General features: G+C 36.2%; 1 protein-coding gene across 1 annotated transcript; it reads right to left on the bottom strand.

Annotated features, from left to right (window-relative positions):
* Positions 1 to 6,044: 6,044 nt before the first annotated feature.
* LOC128550726 (carnosine synthase 1-like) lies at positions 6,045 to 24,838 on the bottom strand. The gene is made up of 13 exons (XM_053530350.1): positions 24,710 to 24,838; positions 22,854 to 23,034; positions 16,168 to 16,406; positions 14,381 to 14,647; positions 14,054 to 14,228; positions 13,285 to 13,385; positions 12,544 to 12,775; positions 11,724 to 12,214; positions 9,872 to 10,088; positions 9,257 to 9,419; positions 8,066 to 8,349; positions 7,578 to 7,664; positions 6,045 to 6,862 (listed from the first exon to the last, which is right to left on the bottom strand). Exons 1-13 carry the CDS (start codon positions 24,818 to 24,820, stop codon positions 6,381 to 6,383), a joined length of 3,030 nt encoding a protein of 1,009 aa, XP_053386325.1. The 5' UTR covers positions 24,821 to 24,838; the 3' UTR covers positions 6,045 to 6,380.
* Positions 24,839 to 25,057: the final 219 nt, after the last annotated feature.

Here is a 25,057-nt window from a genome sequence, read left to right as displayed (position 1 = left end):
TGTTTAAGGAAATTCATATATATTTTTATACTTAAACTGTGAGACAGAATTTATAATGATAACACCAAACCTTATACAATTTATCCATTTCAATCTGTTTTAAACTACAGAAGCTTCAGTCTGATATTTATAAACAACCGTGTAAAATACATGTTACTCAATCTGAGTTTAATCAATATTAACGAAACAAGGAAATATTATTTGGACCCATATAGTAAAAAATGAAAAATGAATCATCATTCGATCAGTGTAATTATTTAAACATATCAGTTTAGATATTATTGTTTTGTATTGGGCGTCAATTATTGCAGATGTTACTAAATTTGGTAACAAATTTGTACTAAATTAAAACGAATATGAGCAGCATGAGGCTGATATTAGTGTGTTCGTGTGAATATAAGACCAGAACATAATACACAAATAACCTCTATGTGTACTTTAAACACTACCATGTATTACATCATTGACTTGTTTTAAGTTTCCTTTTCTCCTTTTATTCATTCTGATTAATTAACTAATCCAGCGCTGCATGCCGTATTAAGTTATAAATTTCTGATAAAACAAAAAGGCTACTTACGGTGATTGTCGGTACCAACCACAACGTACGCTTTACGCTAACAACATGCGGTAAAATAACGACATGTCATATGTTAAAAATCGTATAAATGGAGTGATAAAAAACAACAGTTTCGTTTAAGGGAACATATTTGAATTTTTAATATTTACGCATCCATTAAATGTTCATGCGCAGCTGAGATTTGGACGAAGTTTAAAGGGTCATGTCAAAATTTGTAAGAATGTATTATGCCATATAATTGTAATTAGGTTCAATTATAATTATGTTTAACGTAGTCTCTTTACACTTAGGAAAAACACATTCTATATTACTTTAGAGTTTCACAAATGTTTCTTACAGTCAAGTGAAGGAAAGAGAAGGTCCGAAATTGCGGCCAATGCAACAAGAAAATTGATAAATACTCGGTGTTTCAGGGTTAAAGGAAGTAATATAGCTTGTATTTCTACTATAGACATATTTGTCAATGAATACCTCTTGTATCATTCCTTTTAAAAGGTAAAAAGTATAGCTGATGCAGAGAGACCTGTATAACATATGCTTGAAATTACTTATTTAATTTCCTCCAGTTATGAACAGCAAACCAAATACACAGCATATATACGTTCATGTAAGTACTGTATCAAAATTTACATGTACCTGCTGTAAATACAATCAGATAATACATGATGAAAAAAAAAATGTTAAACGCTCCTGTGGCAAGTTCCCCGTACATTAGGTCATTTGGTATGCGCCCATTATCCATTCTTTGAACGTGACCAAGCCAACGTAGGCGGCGATGGCGGAGGATGTTGTATATAGTAGGAAGTTCTGCTCTTTTAAGGACATCATTGCTGGTTACCTTGTCTTTCCATGTGATGCCTAGTACTCTGCGCAGACAATAAACACCTGGAGTTTTCTTTCTTGTGCTGCATGCGTTGTCTAGGATTCACTGACATAGAGTAGGTTTCTGGTGAGCTTTGAGAGGGTTATGGATGCTGTGCATATTCTTTTGTTGAAAGTGAAAGTGTGTTGGAGGTGGTAGAGCCTAGATACTGGAATTGGTGGACTAATTCCAGCCCTCTTGGTTGATGGAGATTCTAGGATATCTGTTGTGCCTTGACTCAAACTTTGGGTTAATTTTACCTGATAGTGAGTCCAAAAAGATTGCATGCTTCTGAGAACCTGTTCATTAGCCTTTGTAGCGCTTTGTGTTGGTGTGAAGATACTGCAGCGTCGTCTGCAAAAAAGCATATTTCTAATGAGGATCTTTCTGATCTTTGTCGTGGCTTTATATCTAGATAGTTTGAAAAGATGGTCAGTCGTCAGAACTGGGATGGAGGTAAACACCATCTGTGGATGTATTAAAAGCGTGTTTGAAGAGAAGGGCAAAAAAAAGATTCCAGAAGAATGTACCTTGTTTGACTCCACATTTTACTCCATATTCGGCTGATATGTCTACCTTAAACTAGACAGTGCCCATCATTGCGTCATGGAAGGATCTCACTCTGCTGAGTAACTTGGGAGGAAACCTATCTTCGGGATCATTTTGAAGAGATCATCTCTACTCACAGGATCGAACGCCTTTGTTAGGTCAATTCAAACCATGTACAAGAGTTGCTTTTTGCTCGTATTTTCTCCCGGAAGTAGCGAAGGAAAAACATCATGCCTACAGTAGACCTCTTGGTACAAAAAACACATTGATACTATGGATATATTCTCTCGGTTAATCGCTGTAGTCTGGTTTGGGTAATGCGAACGAACAGTTTTTCGACAGTGCTTAGCCGCGATAGTTGTTGCAGTCGCTGCGGTCACCCTTATTCTTGTACAGAGTTACGATGTTAACGTCTCTCATATATTCAAGAACTGCAGCTTCTCTCCAACACTGAACTAGGAGTCGAAGCAGTGGTTCTAATAGGCTTCCAGTCCTTATGACTTCTGCTGGGATGCAATCCTTATCTGGAGCCTTTCTGATGGCACCCGTTCAATAGCTTTGGCAAGTTCTTCCGCTGAAGATTCATTGTCAATCTCTGACATCATGGGTAGTTGGTTTATAGCATTAATGGGTGATTGTTGAACAACGCTTACAGCTCAGAGTAGAATTCCACCTATCTGTCAAGTTGTTTCGCATTGTCGGTGGCTGTTGCCTGGTCCAATTGGCTTTTGACGCCATCGTGCATGCCCTTAATGTTACCAGTGTCTGTGGATCGCCTAATTGTGTTGCAGAGGTCAGGCCAGTTGCCGTTATCATTAGTCCGGACTTCTTTCTGGACAAAATTACAGACAGATCTTAGAAAGCCGATAGTCGCCTTGGATGGCTTGTCCTTGTGTGCTTGTAAGGCAGAGCGTTTGGCATCAATCAGAGGGGTGAAATTCTTGATGTTGTGGTCGAACCAGTCATACTGTCCTGGATCCAGTTTTCTTGCCAAAGTAATAGCTGCATCGTATATTGCATTTTTTAAATTGTTCCATTGTTGGGTTTAGGCTTGGTCATAGTTTCTAACAAAAGAAGGGTCCAAAAGGCTGACCAATGCAGATGACAAATATGGCAAAGTTCAGTTCAATTAATGCGTCTGTAATTTGAATTCTGCTTAAGGATACAGTAAGGAGTGGATTGGCATTTATTTGGACATGTTTTGTTTTTATTTTACATAAATTCACCATAGTTTCCTCTACCAGATGCCAAAAATGAATTTAAAAGTTCAAATATATTTTTCCAAAACGACTTGTCTGTAAATAAAATGTAACTGTACACATGGTATGAAACTGGGTCATTCACATTAAATATTATAAGTGTTTGTAATGTGTTTTAATGAAATCATCCGTATAATTTCGGTTTCATCAAAGCAATTTAACTCGCATTAACGTTCCCTCGACAGCTTTGGACGACCACATTATAATTACAGGCCGTAGCAAATCAAATGCTGATATTTTCAAATATTTCCTATTTATCATGCTAATTCATCAAACAAAGGCTTTATATTTGAACTGCTGGATATGAAAATGACTGTAGTTGATTTCACATAGTGCCGGTTAGCGGATTCAAATTTAGATAACAAGCATTTGAATCAAGTGGCGCTATGTGCTGTAATATTGAACAGGTTATTACATTTACTTGTTTCTAGAAGAGTATCCAGTTCTAGTTTGAAACTGGCAGTTTGCAGCGATTTTTTTATTAACATAGAAGATAAGTTAAATAATAAGATTAGTCTAATCTACTTCTTTTCTTTGAAATAAGCCGTGGTCATAAAGTAAGGCAGCATTTACATTCGGGTATATGAAATGTCTTTGTATCATCTTTTAAGCTTCAAGTCAAAAATTGAATACTAGAAGACAGTAAAGTCGTTATTATAAATACCATACAGTTGATTAAGTAGAAGTAATTTAATACTGACTTTATTAATTGACTTCAATTGTCGTACTGGTGTTGAATTCTTCATGCTAGGGAGACATCTATCTGTCTTACGGAAGGTTAGTTGTGCAATCTATGCCTATGCAGTGGGTCTGCATTCGTATGTTACGATACAAATCATACCAAATTGATCTATACTTAGCGTCTTCATAATCACCTAGGTGAAAACTTTTGTTGAAATAACAACAACATTACTTTTTTTGTTACTACCTGAAAGAATTTCCATCCGTGACAGCGTATCCTAAGTTTAGCAATTATATTTAAATTTTAAGGAATTGTACATTTTGTAACACTTTGGTATTGATTTGGCGGACATACTTAAACATATAAACAGACAGTTTTAGCCACGCTGTTTGTTAGGTTTTAACTTTTTTAGAAATGTTTTTGTTTACATCTGTCCAGCCTAAGAACGCTAATCATGTTAGAACTGGAAAACTGTGATATATGCAACCCGGCGATTGCTCACATTTTGTAATATCGGCATGATTGGCTATCAAACTAAATTTTACACAGACTTGCATAATTATTATTATAGTAACAATAATCGGACCAGTACCCTTGGTCGTTTTTTTTAAAAAAAACCCATAGAGTACGTAATGTATATTCTAATAAAGAAGGTATTAACACATTTGAACTCTACAAAAAAACAAAACAGACTATTTCCATTCCCAAGTTAAAAGAGAGAGGCTACTGTTTGTTTTTCTTAAATCTATCACTATTATTTGCTACAAAGCCTGGTCACTTTTGTAACTAAAAGAATTAATTTGCAATCCTTTTCTGTATGTTTCAACGAATCATTTCTGGTTGTAACTGGCTCAGGGGATAATATTTTAGAATGAAACAATACCTTTCTTCACTTTATAGAAATCACACATTTAATACAAACAAAATATTATGTACATAAACATTATGTACTGAACTAGTCAGTGTTTGTATAATGAGCATACACTTTATAATTATCAGTACCGTGTGTATCAAATATGGAAGATAAAAACGCAAATAATTTTATTGAATGGCACCTCATTCGTCACGGAAGCTGTGTTTATCAAATAGTGCTTGGTCACAAGTGCTTATTCCAAAATGAAACTATACTAGAAAACAATCCAGCCTTGGAAGAAAGATTTAGAACGGCAAGGAAGCCCATAGAAATTGTTATTGTTCCTTCTCTTGAGAATGAACACTTTGAATTGGTAAGTCACACTTGACTGATCAACTGATCTAGAAAGCTGTTGTAATTAGGCTGGCCAGTCAAACTCCGTGACCTTAGAAATAACCTCTGACGTTAAAATTAGTCTTTCCTAATTGAGGCGACTCTCTGACTGAACGCGCTCCGCGGATTACATATTACTAATCCCGAGGATGGAAAATGAAACATGACAACCATCCTATTTGTCACAAAGGTTAACATACGTCGTTACCTCCGAATGCACGATCAATATGTGAAAACAAACCCCATTGCGACCCTCTCATTGTGCGCAACAAATTCACGCATCGAATAGTACACTACACGTGGCCATTGGCTGACCGGCCAGTGTTTCTTAATTGTCGTATTTACTCTTAATTGCCGTATATACTCAACTGAAAGTGGTAACGGATTTACTTTGTTGTAGGATTTAACAACTTACATGTATGTTAGCGTAAATACTTTGGAAATAACGGACTTGACATATTTAGGTAGAAGAAAACTACATAGTTCTTTTTAAAAATTCTATTTCTTTTTTTTTTCTTTTTATTTTGGTTCAGAAATAAACGCAACCTTGGTACAAAATGTAACAAGCGCTTACACGTGCGGATACGTAATGTCAATAAGATAGAAAGATCTTGTCCTTGTGTCCGATCCTGGGGTTCAACACACTGATGACCAATATTTAAAACAGACATTGCAACCAAAATTTTACAAGATGATCATTATATATATAGATGTGCCAAAGAAGGAACTTTTGCTATGCTTTAACTTGTATAACCTGAGCTAGCCCTTGCACGCTATATATGTAACACTTGTAACTTGAAAAATGAAATATCCAGATATCGCAAAGTCTTAAATAATACAAGTTTATTATCCATATATATGTTTCTCAACGTAAGAAATGTTTAATACAGAAATATAGGTATTTAATATTTGAAGTCTATAACATAGTAATAGTTATCTAGCTTAAGAATTTATTACATAGAAATAGGTATCTAGCATAAAAAATGTATAATATAAACATATTACACTACTGTAGTCATAACATTTGGCAAAACAGTATATTAAAAAGTTCATGACATGCATATATGTAAAATAACATACATTTCAAAATTATAAATATTGTCCAGTCACCCATTTCTTTCTTTTGTTTTATTTTCTGCATTACTGCAATATACAAAAACCATTCACGAAGATTTTCTGTAAATTGAAACAACTGGTGGTCCATACTAAAAGTATTGTAGAAACGTTTTTACTGGGTATTCTTTTAGACTGACTCCTAATTGTTCGCAAATTGCTAATAGTTTAGTCTTCGCTTCTTCGGGTGTTTCCGCAGACACTGCAATGTTGCCAAATGGTTCTTCATATTCAGTTGATTGTATCTCATCTGACTCACTATACTGCGTAAATAAAATCTCATTCTTTTCTATCATTTCGTTCAGTTGGGTTCTAAAATCCGTGTCGTGTAATATATGCGCATGCGCAGAAGGTATGAGCATTATACCCATAAAAAGCAAGTCTGCCGGATGTTTGGGTACATAGGGCTGTACACCACAAGAGATCATCAGCGAGCACAGCATGAGATCCACCCCGTAAATTTCTTTGATCCAGTCCCGAAGGTAAAAACCACCCATTCTTGCATTGATTTCTATCAGTTTGGGTCCCGTGCTGGTCATAAGTAGTTCAACATTAAATGTACCACTTGACAGCCCTGCAAGAATAAGATGCAGCATTACAATTATATCATGTGCATACTTAAACGGACGTGTTTATATCTCTAAAAACAAGTGTTTTTCTTCATGTAAAATTAAAAAAAAAAAAAAGAACATTTACTATTTCATTAACGCAAACGCACTTTTACATTGCTACTAAAGTTAGCATATTGTCATGATAACAATGCCACATAAAGTGCATAGTTCAAATATTACATGAAGTTTCTCCAATAATATATTCGCAAGGGATATAACCTACTTCAATATATCACTGTTACTGTGTCCCAATAATCTTTGGTTGCTGGATCTCTCACACAGTAAATAACATTTATAGGGCAGCACTTTTAAAAAAAATGTATCGTAATATTCATAGATAGAGGGCATAACCCTTTTGTTTGACACTGGTATAGAACTGTAATAATGAATGACGTACGTTTTCATATTTCTTTAAAACACTGGTATGCTGCTTACATAATCTATGTTTGCAAAATCATTTCAACAGTTAAGACAAGAACATAAACTAACATGACAATATGATACTAATCAGGAATTAGTTCTAGCGTCGGAGAAGTGACATTACCTATTTCAGTACAGCATAAAATAATTTACGTTCGTAGAATCATAAGAAAAGTTAAAACAAGAAGAACGTTAACTAAAGTATGACGCGAGAATAATAATCAAGTATCAGTTCTAAGGTCAGAAAAGTGACATCACCTATTTCAGTACAGCATTGATATGCTGCTACAATAAGCTGCGCTTGTTTATCTTCTGGTAACGACGATGGCATAACCGCTGCTGTCTCTGAAAAGGAAAGGTTCGAACAATGTTATCTAAACTCTTTAGTCTATAGGGTGGAAGGAAATGTGCTAACCGGAGATGTCTTCAATAAACGGCTATCTTCGACATAGAGTAAGTTTTGGGAAATTTATCTGGATGTTTTTATGAACAGAAACGTCATAGACGTATTCAAAATCACTTTAACATATAATGTTTTTTGTTAAACAGTATGCCACCATGATTTTTAAGACAGAACTGATGATAACACATAGACACGAGTTATCATTTTCGATAAAAAGAGAGAATAATTTGTAGTAAAATGGGTCAGAAAACGCTGATTTTAATAATTAAGAGTGAACTAACTGTTTTAATAGCAATGCTTTTCAAAGAAATACAGGCGATAACTGAAATGAAATATTCTATACCTGTGAAATAAGGTCGTCGAGTCGGCCCATTATCAGAAATAAATGCACCAACAAGCTTTCTGTCGTATAAAATGACATCGACATCGTGCTCAGATCCTTTATGATATTCCATTGCCACCATTGTATTATCGTGACCAAGTCCGATTCCGGGATAATCCGATTCCGTCCGTAAACATTCGGATATTTGATGATACTTCTTCCTAATCTCTTCTTCATCGTTGACTACCGACACACCAACTGCACTAGAGCCATGTTCCAGCTTGAGTATCGCGGGGAACTGTATGCTGCAGGAATGGAGAAATAGTTTCATGTTTAGGTGACTTTGTCATGTAGATATTAATGAAAATAAAATAATCTGATTATTTTCTCTAAAATCAGTTTCCTTTGATATGATTGTTTTTTATTTAAACTCGTCAACATATGCCCTTTCCTCATAATCTCCAGATGTAACCGACATAAGGACGTTATGCTTTTGTTCGAAACACTGCCCGCTTACAGGTTTATTCTCAAATTAAACATTCAAAATAAAATATTGTCCGATCTGCCTTACTTTTTTAGAACTAGCGAAACACAGCTGATGCAAAGTGCAATTTTAAAGTTAAATATTAAACATCATAAATGGTTCAGAGGTCGGACATAGATTGTCCTTTATTGGCATTACATGTGCCAACACATGATATTGATCTATACTTTCCTTTACATAATGTTTTCAAATTGTGAGCGTAATGAAATATTGAAAAGGTTCTCATAAAAAAACTTAAAATATGCCAAAGCTCATCCATAAGTCTTAAAGCAACTGATATTGTAGTACTCTACAATATTTTCATTGTAATAGAGTAACAAACACTTAAGCCACAGTTGCCTGATATTGCTATATCTCAATTCGTCCTGGGTAAAATTTTAATTTTTGTCCAAATTGCGACCGTCATCCTGCCTTAAACTCTGAACAGATTTTGGCAGCGAATGATCTCTAATTAAAGACTACAAGTTTAATACACAAATTATTTTCATTGTAATAGAGTGCCTAACACTTAAGTCACAGTGGCCGGATTTTACTCAGGCTTATAATGTCTTTATACACAAGCTTTATACATACTTATATTTTCATTCCTCTAGAGTAACAAACTCTCAAGCCTGTAATTGAAATTTTTTAATTTAATTAATAAAATAAAACTGTATTATTTGTCTTACCTTTTTGGCACTAATACACTGTCATTTTCAGATTTGATATGAACAGACTTTGAGGAATACAAATATGTTCTCGGCCAGTGAGGAATAGCAGCTGTGCACGTGCTAAGAACATTCTGAGTTCTACTTTTCTTTTTCCCTGTAAGTGCTGCCTTATGACTTGAGCCTGCAGTACATAGTTCTACATAAATCATTAAGTATTAACTTCTTTCATTTTCTTGATATGATGAGACGCAGTCGTCGTTTGCTTTTGTTTAAGATTTTCTACCCTATAACTGAATTTGCTCTTAAATCAAAGTAAGCCATTTTTGTGATTAAAACATTTGTTGCGGTCATAAAATGAATATCATCATATTATTTCATATTTTTAATCTGCTAATTTTATATGACAAAGTAATAGTCACTCTATTATTAGCCATTTAAAGTGTATTTTCTGTCATTTAAAGATATTTTAGAGTATTGCGTTATCAAATTGTTTTTAAAATAAGCACACAAAGACTATCTATACAGATTATATTTCCATTGATAAAAAACACCAACATGAAGTGAACTCGTCTGGTAAAACATTTCCAGTTAAATCAGAAAAAAAAAACATGAGCGAAAAATACGAAAAGAAACCTTTTGTGCCCGTCATTTCTTTGACAAAGGCTGCTAGCGGTACACAATCCTCCCAGAACGTGAGACAGCCATCAACATCTATCCCTTGGGTATGTAACAATTTAAAGATATTACACGCATGTGCAAAGTCTTCCTGGTGATCATCAAAGTCATAGTGTATGAAGCGGTGGACTTGTTCTCTTGCCAGGTGATTGGCGTCCGAGTCAACTAGAACAACCTGTTTAAAACCGACACATTAAGCTTTTAGTTCACGAAACCATAACATCGCCGACCTTTTTATCAATTGTAACTATTACAATAATTTTGACATTCAAATTATTATCTCATACTAAGTCTACTAAAATATTTGCAACAATAAAGTACTACTGTGTATGTACTAAGTTTTATGGAAGTTTCATTTTGGCTAAACTGGTGGTTTTGTTTCAGAGCAATAAATTAAATCCATCGCCAAAATTACATACATAAATTATGAATAATTCATCTACATATACATACGACCGTTAAAGCATATTTGAATAGGTTTGTTTTTCCGTAATGCACAGTTGTTCACTAGATATTCATTTTTTCTAGCAGTAATATTCAGTGCCGTATAAAGGATTTTTACTTTGGCGGATTCTGATCTTGAAACCCAAAATTAATCGGCGTATATAAATTACATTTTGAAAATCGCCAAATAAAGTGTCCGTGGAATTAGATAAGAATACAGTCTTAAATGTATCATTTTAAAAAATATTTATTCTAACACGATCCGCAGCAGTTGCTATATAAACATATACCAAATCGCCTATACATGAATCTACGATAAAATATAGCTCTTCCATTCCACCCTACGATTGTAACACGACTGTGAGATTCTACTCTGCTTCTGTTATATACCGACTAAATACTCGACTTTTTCAGTGCTATGTAGTAGTAATAAAAAGTACATCAAATTTTCTGAAACAAACAATTTCTAACTGATGAATTTACTTATTTATATTTTTACCGTAAGAAAATGTTTCAGCCCTGTAAGTTTCAACTTCAACACCAGTGCATCTATGTCTGGTCGTGTGTGTAGTTTATAATTTCTGCGTTTTAGGCACCACAAATGTCAACTAGATTCTACTTTGACAGTAAATAAATTATAATTCATGTTCCAATCTTCCAGACTCAAGTGTTTACGTGTTTATATGCCGCCGCAATGTTCTGGCGTGTATGTTTCAGTGCCATCATGTAGGTGACGTGCACTATATTTAGAAACTGCATATATAAACTTTGAATGAAGTATTTACTTCTGATCTCTATATCCGACCTTAGATGTTATTGAAAATAACAATTTTACAGCAGTAACTACTTAATACTTTAATTAAAATTTGCTGAATATCGAAAAATTCCGTTTTATGCAACGCTTTCTATTCGTGGGGAGGTTTTTACAATAGCATATGGCCAGCCGAATGACATATCGAGCTAAAATGTAGTGCTGTTAAATGCGAAGAATTTGCGTGGTTAGAATCGAAATAATAAATATGTTCCAATAATTTGATCAGAATATGGGCAGTCGTTCGGATGCGAATATTAAATCACTCGTGCTACGAACTCGTGATTTAATTATTACGCATCCGAACTCCTGCCCATATTTTTTTAACTTATAAAATATAGGCACATATTTATTATTTCTTAAATAATTACCAAGCTGTATATTTTATACAAACTAAAGACAATTTTTAAATAAGATAGTAGAATATGATGTTGGTAAGTCGATGAGAGTTGAAAAAGCCATTCATACGATACCGGCATGTAATACCTTTATGCCATTCGCTACCTTAGAGTTTTGCCAAACTATCAATGTAAATTGAAAAATAACTGGACTTACTTTAATGCCATAATCCTGAGCATCCGGCCATATATTTCTCTTGCTGTAGCCACCGCCACCAATTACAACAACTTGTTTTCCTTTCATCATGTAACGTTGAGACCTTGATATCATATTCCTTACCAATGGACGCACACTTCGACCCATCGTTTTCCCGCAATAATATCTTGATTCTTGAATTGTTGAGCTTAATGATGCAACTATCCCTCCCTGTTTGTCAGTAAATTTAGCTCCGTTGCCGCCTGTGAACTCGCTCCCTCTTGAATCTCGATTGTCAGGAAACTGACTAGGTACGTAACCTTTATCTTTTGTGTTATTTACATTTCCCATAGGACTGGTGCTGGTCTTTTCTTTCCGCCTCATCAAAGTGCTCTCTCCAAGGCTCATCATGAAATCATAAAACTGAGTGTTGATGGTACAGTCATGACTGTTGACCTCTATTCCTACAGGAACTAACTTTCCAGCTTTCTTTGTCACTACAATGTCTATTCCTAAAAAAGCATTACATGAGGATGTTTAATCAATATATTTATTAATATTCTGTGACCAGTTGGCATTTTTGTTTATAATTACATTGATATTTGAGGTCTTTTATAATAAAGAAATGGTGGAGTGTATTAAAAATATGATATATCCTTGATAACCAGTACTGGAGCCATACGAGGATGCACATGGCTCAGACTTATGCCCTTCAGGTTAAGCGGGCACATCTAAATGAAACCCCCTCTTCTGTAAAGTATTGGAAGGGGATAGTGCCTGCTGTCTGAATTTCTTAACCTCTTGTTCACAAAAAAGACAATGACAGAAACGAAATGCTCACCTATTACATCAGTTTGTCCCCTGAATGCACCTCTTTCTTCAACACTAAGCAATTTCTCCCTTTCCATTATGATTTTCAACACATCAGCTGATTGCCTTCTGATTTTCATTTCTAATTCTCTTCTCTCAGATTCATCAAATACGTTGTATGCCAGTAACGTACTATCGAGAGACTGGCAAACGGTGTTGTCGCCGTTTATTGGCAGATGCTTGTCTGCTATTGCGCAGTTAATCTGATTTCGTTAAAAATGCATGTGGTTTGATTGAAGTCACGAAAATATATGAAATTAGTTGACAGTGTAAGCTAAATATTGCTGTCTACTACTTAATAAAACAGCTTTTTATACATGTATATAAATATCCTATTCTTTTGACTAGCACAGTAAATGTTATGAACTTTGAAAGGTAAATACTGTGAATTGAGATGGAATCGATATAGCTATAGTTCGTCTGAATTGTCCAAAAAAAGGTGCAACGTGATATTCAATATATTATATAGAAAAATGTATACTAGATAAAAAGTGTTTTATCTTTCTTTACGAAAGTTATTAAACTTTCCTTCATACTCAACCAAAACCACATTACACTAAGACTACGAGGCAGTAAATATATATAAGAGAAAAGAAATTTGCAACCAGAAAGCGAAAAATTGAAGTATTTCTTATATAACCATGTTTTGCAATTGCTATATAATGTTGTCATAATAATAAAATGTGATTAAGATATAGATAACACTATTTACAAGAGTTGTTACTGGCGTATCATCATGGTCCCTGCAAACGGTAGAACGCACTCTAAATCCTAGTCCTTCACTTGCCAACCACAGTGGCACTTTGTTAGAACCTGAATAATATGTTAACTAGGTTGTTCAAAAATACCTGTATTACATTTACTTGACTCGTGTTTGGTATAAACATATATTTAAAAGAGTTTTCTTCTGTTGTGCTTCAAATAATTGAAACATAAATACATTGATGGTTGAGAAACGACAATGCTTTCGAGATTTCAAACAGAGTGTGGGTGGTCATTTTCAAACAGGAAGTATGTATAATGTAACGTAGCCCATTCCAACAGGAAAAATGTTTAAATAGAATGTAGCCAATTCCATCAGAAAATCTGTTCAAAACAAATGAGTCTAGCATGATGGGGTGTAAACAGACATATTTCAAGTTTCGTCATTTGTGAAAGTCGCATTCGTTTCGTACTTTTAAGATGCATAATCAAATACTAGTATTAAACAATAATTTTCAAAGAACATAACGGTAACTATACGTAAAAATGTGAAATAAAGTGTTCCGGTCTACAAAGACATAATAAAACAGCTTCTAAAGCAAAATATTCAAACAAATAGGTCAAAATGACCACATATGTCTCTCCAAGACTACAGTTTCTTAAACCAATTTCTCTGTTTTGGGTAAATGAAATAATATGTCTTTGTCATCATTATGATTTTTGTGTATGTTTTCATCTTTAGCCGATTCTTTTCAGTATTCATTATTTTACTATTTTACCTGCATCCAGTGGTACGGCTGGTTCCACAAATTCTTCCACAAGGACAGAGCAACCTTCATCAATCTCCATAAGCAATTCCTTGGCGGCATGAACGATAGGTTCAATATCTGACGTACTATGAAATGATACTCCCACGCTACCGAAGTATTTTGATCCCGAAGGTTTTACAACAATCTGAAATTTTGTTAGATTTGAATTTAAAGCTTAGGTAAATTTTGAGCTCGACAGTTTTCTGAAAATATTAATATGTAAGGACATCTTGAATGCGAACTCCAGTCGTATACCATCTTCCCATGAAATATGACATCGTGACATTTGAATTTTACCTTTTGAATTTGTGACATTTGGAGTCTTTTAGCAAATGCTGAGATTTCCTTTTCAACAGTGGTCATGTCAAGGGTAACATAACTTTTGAAATCGATAGTTTTCATTTCCTCTTTTGCAGACGACAGCTTTCTAATCGGCATTCTTCGGATTGCAAGTGTTTCCGGTATGCTCATACCAACATCCGCCATTACATCTCTTGTCCAAACTTTGTCGTCAACCAACTCGCAAAGTTTGATGGAACTGCTCATTGGACAGTCAAGACCACTCTGAAACGGGAAGTGAAATAGAATAATGACATTATCTGGCAAAAGCCTAATCACGTATTCAAAAGATATAATAAAACTGTTAGTGTGCTACCAAGCCCAAGGATCCGAAATCAGAAGTTTTACAGTTGTGGTTTCTTGTCTGTTTACGTCTGAATATATGTGAATTAGGTAAAATAAGCGCCATGGAAAATTGATGGATATAATTCGTGAGAAAACTACATATGCAGTATTCAACGACAACAACAACAAATCAAGTGCAAAACTGAATCGCATATCGCTTATCTCATGCTAGCAATATTTTAACATAGCACCGTATAGTAAATACGGGAACTTTTGACAGCAAAACCGGCTTCGTTATTTTGATGAATTAGCTAAAAAAAAAAGGTGAATTGTCATTTCTTTTTAACTAACACAACCATTCTATTTATTCTAAAGAACGTCAGCATTATATTAACAGAAGTTTCTGTAACGGCAGATTCCACAAGGTAAATGCGATTCCGCACGCCTCGGTCAATATGCAAATTAGGTACATTTGTAAACACAAGGTGCGTATCATAAAAAGTGAAATAACTTCTTTCGGCACAGTTTTTGGTATGGTTTTGGTTTGACATGATTTTTATATCGCTCTGTTTTTAACTCATACATATTGAGGACTTGATTATTCTTGGCAAACGAATTTTGTAAAATGATGAGGGATTCGATATCGTAAAATTCTTATAGTCCATTTATATTTTTTCTCATGAATAATGTTTTCTTTCCTATGATCATACAGTACCTGTTAATTATCAGCAGTAATAAATAAAAATAATTGTCTTTGAATTATTTCGTTCGAAAATGAAAGATAGTGCCCAACTATTTTGTTTGAATTATTATTCATATATCTTGAAGTAAACTATATTTTGGGAAACACATCCGAATCTATGCGTACTTTGTTCACATAACTAAATAGTCCTAGAAGAGTTATCTGTCACTGGCTTCACTTTTCCAAGTAGGACCAAATTTTTCGGATTAAATATTTTGCCTTTCAGCATGAAAAATGATGTATGAAAGTTAAACCATTATATAATTGAGGTACTCTGGTATTAAGTTTTCAACAGAAAATAATATCAGATGCAGTTTGAAATTTTATGGACCATCTATAATATAATTCGTGAGGAAATCACATATGCAGTGTAAATATTTAAATTAAAAAACAAATCATACTTAAGTCTCAATTGTCATTCAATATACATGTTTAGTCTAGTCCACCAAACATTTGCTAAAAACAAGCCAATATGATTATCAATTTTGTAACAGATATAAAATCTCTTATAATTTCTTCATCATGATAGGTATTGAACTAGGATACACCCGTAATATATTAGTATATGACCGTATACTTTTCTTGTACTAGTATTATTATATAATTTTCATAAATATATATTTAACCGTATATAACATGTTAAACCCTGCACGTTCCCATGCCATAATTCTGAATTACAACTTTACCTTAATATCTGAACGAGAGACAACTTGTTTACCTCTATCTCTATACCATCATTACGTTGACCGCTTGTGACGTTGTCCGTAAAATAGTCCACAAAGTAGGACACCCTTCTAGGAGGTTTGTACTCGTCAACAAAGGAAGCGCCGTTCGAATGGAACGATATAGATTTGTGCAGCAACAGTGAGCTGAGAGAAGTGTCTTCTTCAGATGGAACTTTTGATAGCCAGGACGGCGAAAGAACTATATGAAAACCATCTGGCAACTGTTTTCCACCTAGAAATATATGTATAAATGGCCCGTGTGAAAACTGAAACTATACTACACGATTATAACAACTGCACGTAGCATGACACTGTCACTATAATTTTGATCTTACCTATGTCACGATATACGACTTCTCCTGTTGGTTTTCGTGTTTTAATCAATTTGTATCAATCAGAGTATACATAGTTTTGACATACAAAATATGATATGGTTCGTTCAGGCTATTGACAAAGATCACGGGGGAGGAAGTGTTACACGAAGGGTGGAGTTCTTCTGATAACCTGTTATGTTTTCTTCTGATATCTGTTACGGAGTTCCTGGAAAACGTTACAGAGCACTTCTGATATCTGTAATGCCAAAAATGGAATCGGTCGACAAAATGGTAATTATTTATCTTTAAAAAGAGAGAATGGGGTGTAAAACTAAAGTTTGATGATCAAGTTGCCTAATGTTTTGTGCAGTATGCGTCAGAAAAAAATGTTTAGTCTAATAATCAGCGCCACTTCTTTGAAATCAAGACATTTTGAGTAAAATATCGAAATATATTGCTTATTCATACATATTAATCTACTCATTCACGTTCTTCATCCTCACCTGACGCAATAGCCTAATTTTAGTGCAAAGTTGCAAACATAAACCACTATCTAACAATTTTATGCCCGATTTTTCAAATGTTACGGAGTTCAGGTTATAACTCTGAAGATGTCATAGAGTTCTTAATATAATAACTTTTGTTACTGCCAGGGTGTTTCTTGAGCTATGTTAAGATACTTTTTAGCTAGAAAAAGGAGATAGTTATGATTACTGTAGATGGACAGGCTAAAGTTGTCTCGTTGGCGAAGATTGACGTGGATACACCGTACTTCGAGGATGAGATTGAAGTCATGGTTCCAAAGACTCTCATCTGTGACCTAATCATAGGAAACATACCAGGCGTTAGGGATGTAGCAGATCCAGAGTGGACGAGTATCAGAGATAAATCAGAAGCTACTGCTGCAGTGATGACAAGAGCGCAGACCAAGAAAGCAGAGAGACCGATGAAAGCACTACAAGTCCCAGAACCATCCTGTGATAAAGAGGTCAATGTGGACAATCTTAAGAAAGCACAGAAAGAAGATAAGGCCCTAGAAAAGTTTTGGAGCATTGCAGTGGCAGGAGAGAAGTTAAAGACGGCGAGCGGAGCTGAATACAGATATGAAGTTCAGAAGGATGTCTTGTATCGGATATTCAAGAAGACCAATGGACCGAGCGATCGGGAGATAAAGCAAGTGGTTGTGCCAGTTCCATATCGACGGAGAGTTATGGAGCTTGCACACGAGTCCATTGTAGGAGGACATCTCTCTTCACAGAAAACGAGTGATAGGGTCATGACAAGTTTCTACTGGCCAGGCATATGTAGTGATGTGACAAGATTTTGCCGTTCTTGTGATATATGTCAAAGGACAATTCCAAAAGGACGTGTTAGAAGAGTTCCTTTAGGGAAAACGCCTATAATAGATGAGCCATTTCACAGAGTTGCTGTAGATTTAATGGTCCCATAATACCAGCATCAGAAAGTGGCAATAGATATATACTAACAATAGTAGACTATGCCACACGATATCAGGCAGCCATTGCCTTACCTAGGATCGACACTGAAAGAGTGGCAGAAGCAATGCTGGTGGTATTTTCAAGAGTGGGTTTTCCAAGTGAAGTTCTCAGCGACCGAGGTAGCCAGTTTACATCAGAATTGATGGGCAGAGTGAGTCGCTTGATATCCATGAAGCAACTCTTCACGACGCCGTACAATCCGCGGTGTAATGGATTGTGTGAACGGATAAACGGGGTCCTCAAAGACATGCTGAAGAAGATGTGCCAGGAGAGACCAAAGGACTGAGACAGATACCTGGCAGCGGTCTTGTTTGCATACCGTGAAGTGCAACAAGCAAGTACCGGATTTTCACCCTTTGAGCTCCTTTATGGAAGGACAGTAAGAGGACCGATGCAAATTCTGAAGGAGATGTGGACTGACGAAGACGTTCCTGAGACCCGTAACACATACCAGTATGTGTTAGACTTGAAAAACCGGCTAGAAGAAACCTGTATGGTTGCAGCTGAAAGTGTCAGAAAAGCTCAAGCGACGTACAAACACCATTATGACAGGAAGACAAGGAGAAGGTCCCTTAAAGTCGGAGACAAAGTGTTGGTGCTACTGCCCACAGACAAGAACAAAATGATGCTACAATGGATAGGACCATTTGAAGTCGTTGAGAAGATCAATCAGATCGACTATAAGGTTAGAGTTGGTGAAAGGAGTGCCACATACCATATAAATTTACTGAAGAAGTACGAAGAAAGGACAGAAACCGCCGCTGCAAGTATGGCCATTGTGGAAACAGAAAATGAGGATCATACAGGAGCAGTAAATCACGAAGACCTACTGGATCTAGTAACAGTGGTCAGGAAAGAAAGCTTCAAAGACGTCAAAGTTTCCAAAGAGCTGTCATCAACCCAGAGAAAGCAGATCTTTGATCTGGTGAAAGAGTATGCAGATATCTTCACAGATCAGCCGGGGAACACCACACTTACCGAACACGGAGTAGAATTAACAACGAATACTCCCATCAGACAGAAGCAATACACAATGCCATATGCCAAAAGAAAAGACGTAGAGTCTGAAGTTGAATCAATGTTGAACACAAGAATAATAGAGCCGGCCGTTTCGGAGTACAACTCACTAATAGTGTTAGTCCGGAAACCAGATGGCAGTAATAGATTCTGTATAGACTTCAGAAAACTTAACGCCATCACGAAATTCGATAATGAACCGATGCCAAACGTAGATGACATCATGGCAAAACTCAAGGACGATGTCTTCTTTACGAAAATAGACTTGGCTAAAGGGTACTGGTAGATTCCGATTAAAAAGGAATGTCGACATCTGACCGCATTCTCAACTGACAAGGGGACTTACCAATTCCGGAAGATGCCATTTGGAATGGTTAACTCGGGTGCCACATTCAACCGAATGATGAGACGATTACTGAATGGCTGCGGTGGTGCAGATAGTTATGTCGACGATATTCTTGGACATACAGTCACTTGGGACAGCCATCTGCAGATGATTAAAGATGTCTTCCAGAGAGTGAGAGAAGCAGGGCTCACCATTCGACCTTCGAAATGTATGATTGGTTTCAAGAACATTGGTTTCATTGGACACGTGGTTGGAAATGGAGTGCTACAGATGGAACAAGACAAGACCGAACGCATCAGACAAGCCGAGATTCCAAAGACAAAGCGTCAAGTTCGAGCTTTCTTGGGACTGGCCGGATACTACCGAAAGTTTATACCATCGTTTGCAGAAGTCGCCTCACCTTTGACAGACCTGACCAAGAAGGGACATCCGAACAATGTGACTTGGGGAGATGCTCAGAATAGAGCATTTAGCAGCCTTAAGAAACAGCTTACCAAGGCTCCGATTTTACGACTGCTGGACTTCAATCGGGAGTTCATTCTTCAAGCAGATGCTTCAAATGTTGGAGTAGGAGTTGCCTTGCTTCAGCAGTACGAAGATGGACTCTTCCCTGTGGCCTTCGCCAGTAAGAAGCTGCAACCTCGGGAAAGAAACTACGCAGTTACAGAAAGAGAATGTCTCGCCATTGTTTTTGGAATCAAGAAGTACCAGAAATATCTTTACGGCAAAGAGTTCGTGATTCAAACCGATCACAGTGCCCTGTCTTACATACAGAAAAGCAAGTTGGAGAACGGACGATTGATGCGGTGGGCCTTATTCCTACAGAACTACCGTTTTCGTATTGAGGCGATCAAAGGTTCGCAAAACTTCTTTGCCGATTACCTGAGCAGACAAGACATGCAGAAATATGGAAATATGTATATTCCCTTGAAAGAGGGGCTGTTGTCAAGATTACTTTCACCTCATTGTTTTATTGTATTTTTATTGTAATTTTGTTTTGGCAGCACGAACCAGATAAAACTATTTTTGTCAATTAATAGAAATTTGGCTCAGCTTTTATTTGCAGGTTATTTCATGTCGATATGATTTTCCAAACCAAGTTATAAGTATTTTTGGGCACTAAAAGAAGCACACTTTTGTTTTAATTTACTTTGACGTCGTTTGTATTGTGACGTAACGTCAATTGTTTTCTATCCGGTTCGTGCCGTTGCTATATATATATTTTGAGAGAAATAAAGAATATCGGGAAAACAAAACAAAGTTGTTCCCGAAAAAGATATATCCTCAGTATTGTCAGAAGCTTTGCATTATTTGCAAAGTAAGTCTCCTAGTGTGGGGCAAGTCTTCACATCGAGTAGCAAGTCCAAGCATAGCAGCAAGTCCAGAGAGCATAACAAGTCCAAGCAGTGCAGCAAGTCCAGGGAGCATAACAAGTCCAGGGAGTGCAGCAAGTCTAGGAGTGCAGCAAGTCTAGGAAGCGTAGCAAGTTAAGGAAGCGCAGCAAGTCTAGGAAGCGCAGCAAGTCGAGGAAGCGCAGCAAGTCTAGGAAGCGCAGCAAGTCTAGGAAAAGCAGCAAGTCCAGGAAGCGCAGCAAGTCCAGAAAGCGCAGCAAGTCTAAGAAGCGCAGCAAGTCCAGGAAGCGCAGCAAGTCCAAGACGCGCAGCAAGTCCAAGAAGCGCAGCAAGTCTAGGAAGAGCAGCAAGTCCAGGAAGCGCAGCAAGTCCAAGAAGCGCAGCAAGTCCAGGAAGCGCAGCAAGTCTAAGAAGCGCAGCAAGTCAAGCTAGCGCAGCAAGTCCGAGAAACGTAGCAAGTCCACCGAATGTAGCAAGTCCCTTTCAAGTTATTAAGACATAGTCACCTTAAGTAGTGAACCCACACAGACAACGTCTGACAATGAGTGCACTGTTATAAAACACGTAATTTACATTAAAATAAAAAACAGTGGAGAGTGTCAATCAAAATTGAAGATAAAATTTGTTTTGATAGCACGGGAAGAATCAAATGTTGAAAATCGATGAATCTTTTACCCCTAAACATTCTTAATTTTAGTACTTTTAATATGAAATAGGACAATGTCTCAATCGGGAATCAGTACAGGTCATCATCTTGCCTAGAAATATGCATTTGTGTCAATTTAAAGGTAGATTGTGGAATAAAAAACAACACTGCCCATATTTGAACTGATGTTCAAGACATTGCGGTTAGGACAAGTTATGTGGATGCTTCATGATTACGCACAAGGAAAGATCGTATTCTTCTAAAAAATCCGAAGTCAGACGCTCTGTGCGCGTGCCGGAAGACCACATTTTTAGTTCGATAGTATATCTCATTCGGTATATATCGCATGTTACCGTAGAGGGATCGATCCGATTTTAGGGTCGATTCCCTAATATGAAATAAGGCAAAGCCTCAGAGCAAGCTCAAAGAAATGAGGTTTAGCTAAAATATATAAACATAATTTTAATCTAACAAAGAAACTATTCACTACTCAAAAGAATTCGCGAGAACCTATTCACTACAAAAGAAAGTCTACATTTAGTGTCATCATACCTGTAACAGCGAATATATCATACGTTGCAAAAATTATTAAAGCCGGTGTCACGGTGACGTCATTACATATTTGCCATTTTATTATTAATGATTTTTTTCCATTTTCTGGCAATTTTTTTTATCTTTTAAAAGAGAATAATATATATTGCAATCAAATGGAAATCTTTTTTTGCATTATGCTTGATCGATGAATAATTTTCAGCGATGAAGTTCTGTATTTACTGCGGAGAGAAGTACTTCCTGTCAAGATCTTTCCGCTAGGGTGTGCTTTTTAACAACTTCCGACGAAACATTTAAAATTCATCACCAAGTATGAAAGTATACATGCGTTACCGTAAAGCTCGATTTTCGAGCTCGCTATTAAACAAATGTAAACAGGCCCTTCTTATTTCTACGCTTCGAGTATTGGCTATCTGGAGGAATATTCTTTGGAATGAAAAAGCAGTAACATATGCATTTGTATCTTCTAAATAGTTTAGAATTTCCTTCAGACTAACTTCAATTCATCGTTAGTAGGTGTCATAAAAAGGAATAACTCTTTACGATTTTGGATTTGAATACTTTTCATTGTCGCATGCGACCGAAAACAGAACCGTCACGTATGGCAAAGTGTCGTAACGTGAAAAAAAAACTTCATCTTTCAAGACGACAAATTCCATATATCAAACTAACATGAAATATAGTTCTCCATTAAAGCCCTCCACCGCTCCACACACACACACACCAGCTCTCCCACTTTGCTTCGGATTGGTTGATTACCTTGCAACGTTTGACATGTTCAAAAGAATGTGACTTGAAAATCAGTTTTCAAGCAAGATTAACTAAATGCCAAGCGGTTGGTACTAAAGATTTGCATAAACTTTCCGCTTAATATACCATATTTTTAACACTGTAAATATGTTATCTTTCTCATCCCATCTATGACACTAATATATTTTCAATTGATGAATTACCTTCCAGCAGGATACCAATACATTCAACGGGTGACGACAGCAAAACAACGTTTACATGTTCTTTATTCGGATGACTTCTTGGCCTGAATGTCCGGTCGACCGTCTCCGGATGACCTGTTTCGTACAGTGTGTATTGCAAAGAAGTGTAGTAGTCCCAAAGATATTTGTCCTTTTCTGGGACCTTAAATAGTAAGAATTGTAACATACGTTACTTATAAAACGTTACTAAATAGGAAAAGCATGTTTTCTCTGCAACATATGTCACATGACACGCAATCAGGTAACAACAAGCAAATGTACACTGATTAACATACTTATTAATGATGGGGTTCTGTCAGTTATGAATCACTATACTTATGGCGTGGTCACACTACACGTGGTTAAACGTAGTAAGGAATGATCGTAGTTGATCGTAATTGATCGTACTAAGCGTAGTAACACGTAGATAATCGTAGTCAAACGTAGTAATGATCGTAGTTCGAACTTATGATTTGTCCGTAGTAAGCAAATAATTTTTCGACATGTTCAAAATCTGACTACGATTAACTACGATATTTTGACCCTACTGTGACCGTAGTTAGAACGTAGTTGATCTTAGTTAAACGTACTTGATCGTACTTAACAGTAGTGTGTATAGTTCTTGATCGTAGTACAAGAAAAACACATCGACAGTACGGTTCAGCTACGATCAACTAGTGCTCCACTACGGCTAAACTAAACAAGGGTTCCACTACGGCTAAACGCTTTTCCGTAGCTCAACGTAGTTGATCGTAATTTGTCGTAGTTGTTCGTACTTCGATCGTAGTATATACGTAGTGTAACGTAGTAACTCGTGGTAAGACGTAGTGATACCCTAGTTAACCCTACCCGATTTACTCGTAGTTGAACGTAGTTGTTCGTACTTACACGTACTTCAACGTACGAGAAACTACGTTGAAAATGAACTACGACCAACTACGTGCGTGAACGTAAATGTGACCATTGCTTTAAACGGTAAAAAGTTTGATTAATGAAATATATTTTTCACAGATTACCAACTTGTTTGGAGAACGTTCTTTACCACTCTTAACAGACACTTGGATCATCCAGTCATGCTTACAAGTCAAAAGTTTCAAAGAATCGGTGCAGTGATTGAATGATATTTTATTATGAACCCGCCCGCTTAGCTCAACAGAGAGAGCGCAGATCTACGGATCGCGGGGCCGTGAGTTAGATCCACGGGCGAGGCGTATGTTCTCCGTGACGATTTGATAAAATACATTCTATTTGAAATAATTCGTCCTCCACCTCTTATTCATGTGGGGAAGTTGGCAGTTACTTGCGGAGAACAGATTTGTACTGGTACAGAATCCAACAACACTGGTGAAGTTAACTGCCCGCCGTTACATAACTGAAATACTGTTGAAAAGCGGCGTTAAATCCAAAACAAACAAACGATATTTTGTTATGATAGAATAAATATGATATGTAACGGAGAAAGCATGTCATTTTTACGACATCATTTATAATAAGTTATTAACATTTGTAGACCCGGGTTGATAAAATCGATGAAAATTGTAAAAATAAATGTTCACGCTTAGCGTGATACAGAACGTTCAAGTAAGAATCATGCGTCGTTAACTTTGAAACAGCCTTCTTAAACTTAGATTAAAGAGTAAACATAAATGTGAACAGATTGAATATTGTTACAATGTTCACGTTGAATGATACATGTATGACAAGAGCGAACATACATGTATTAACCATTAAATGAATGAACGGTAGATACTTAAGAATTGAAGTAAACGACCAACGTTAAAATTCGTTCAGTTAACTACATTTTCTACACATATTACTAACAACAAAATTTTATGTACCGGTTTCCCCCACGATTTCGGCGGAGAAAGATTCACATCCGTGTCCCACTCTACATATGAGCCGTGAGCTTTTGAATAATTTTCACATTTTTCTACCAGTCTCTTTGCCATGTCCGTGTCTTCAGCTTCTAACACCTACATAACACTTTATTTGTAATAATTCCAAAACTAATCGCACACATGTACGTCAAACATTTTGCAGAGTAAAGAAAAATCAGCTTTGAAAAGAAGTCAGCTTAATATGTAGCTTTTGATCTTCGTAAGTCTACTAGAAAAGATAACATGTACATGTATGAAGTGAAAACAAAATTAGATAAACACTTTTAAAAATAGTAACCGTCTTTCTCA

Source organism: Mercenaria mercenaria, chromosome 18 (genome assembly GCF_021730395.1).
Source record: "Mercenaria mercenaria strain notata chromosome 18, MADL_Memer_1, whole genome shotgun sequence".
In the NCBI taxonomy this organism is placed as follows: domain Eukaryota; kingdom Metazoa; phylum Mollusca; class Bivalvia; order Venerida; family Veneridae; genus Mercenaria; species Mercenaria mercenaria.
Note: the sequence above shows the minus strand (reverse complement) of the source record. Positions and strands in the feature narration are given on the sequence as shown.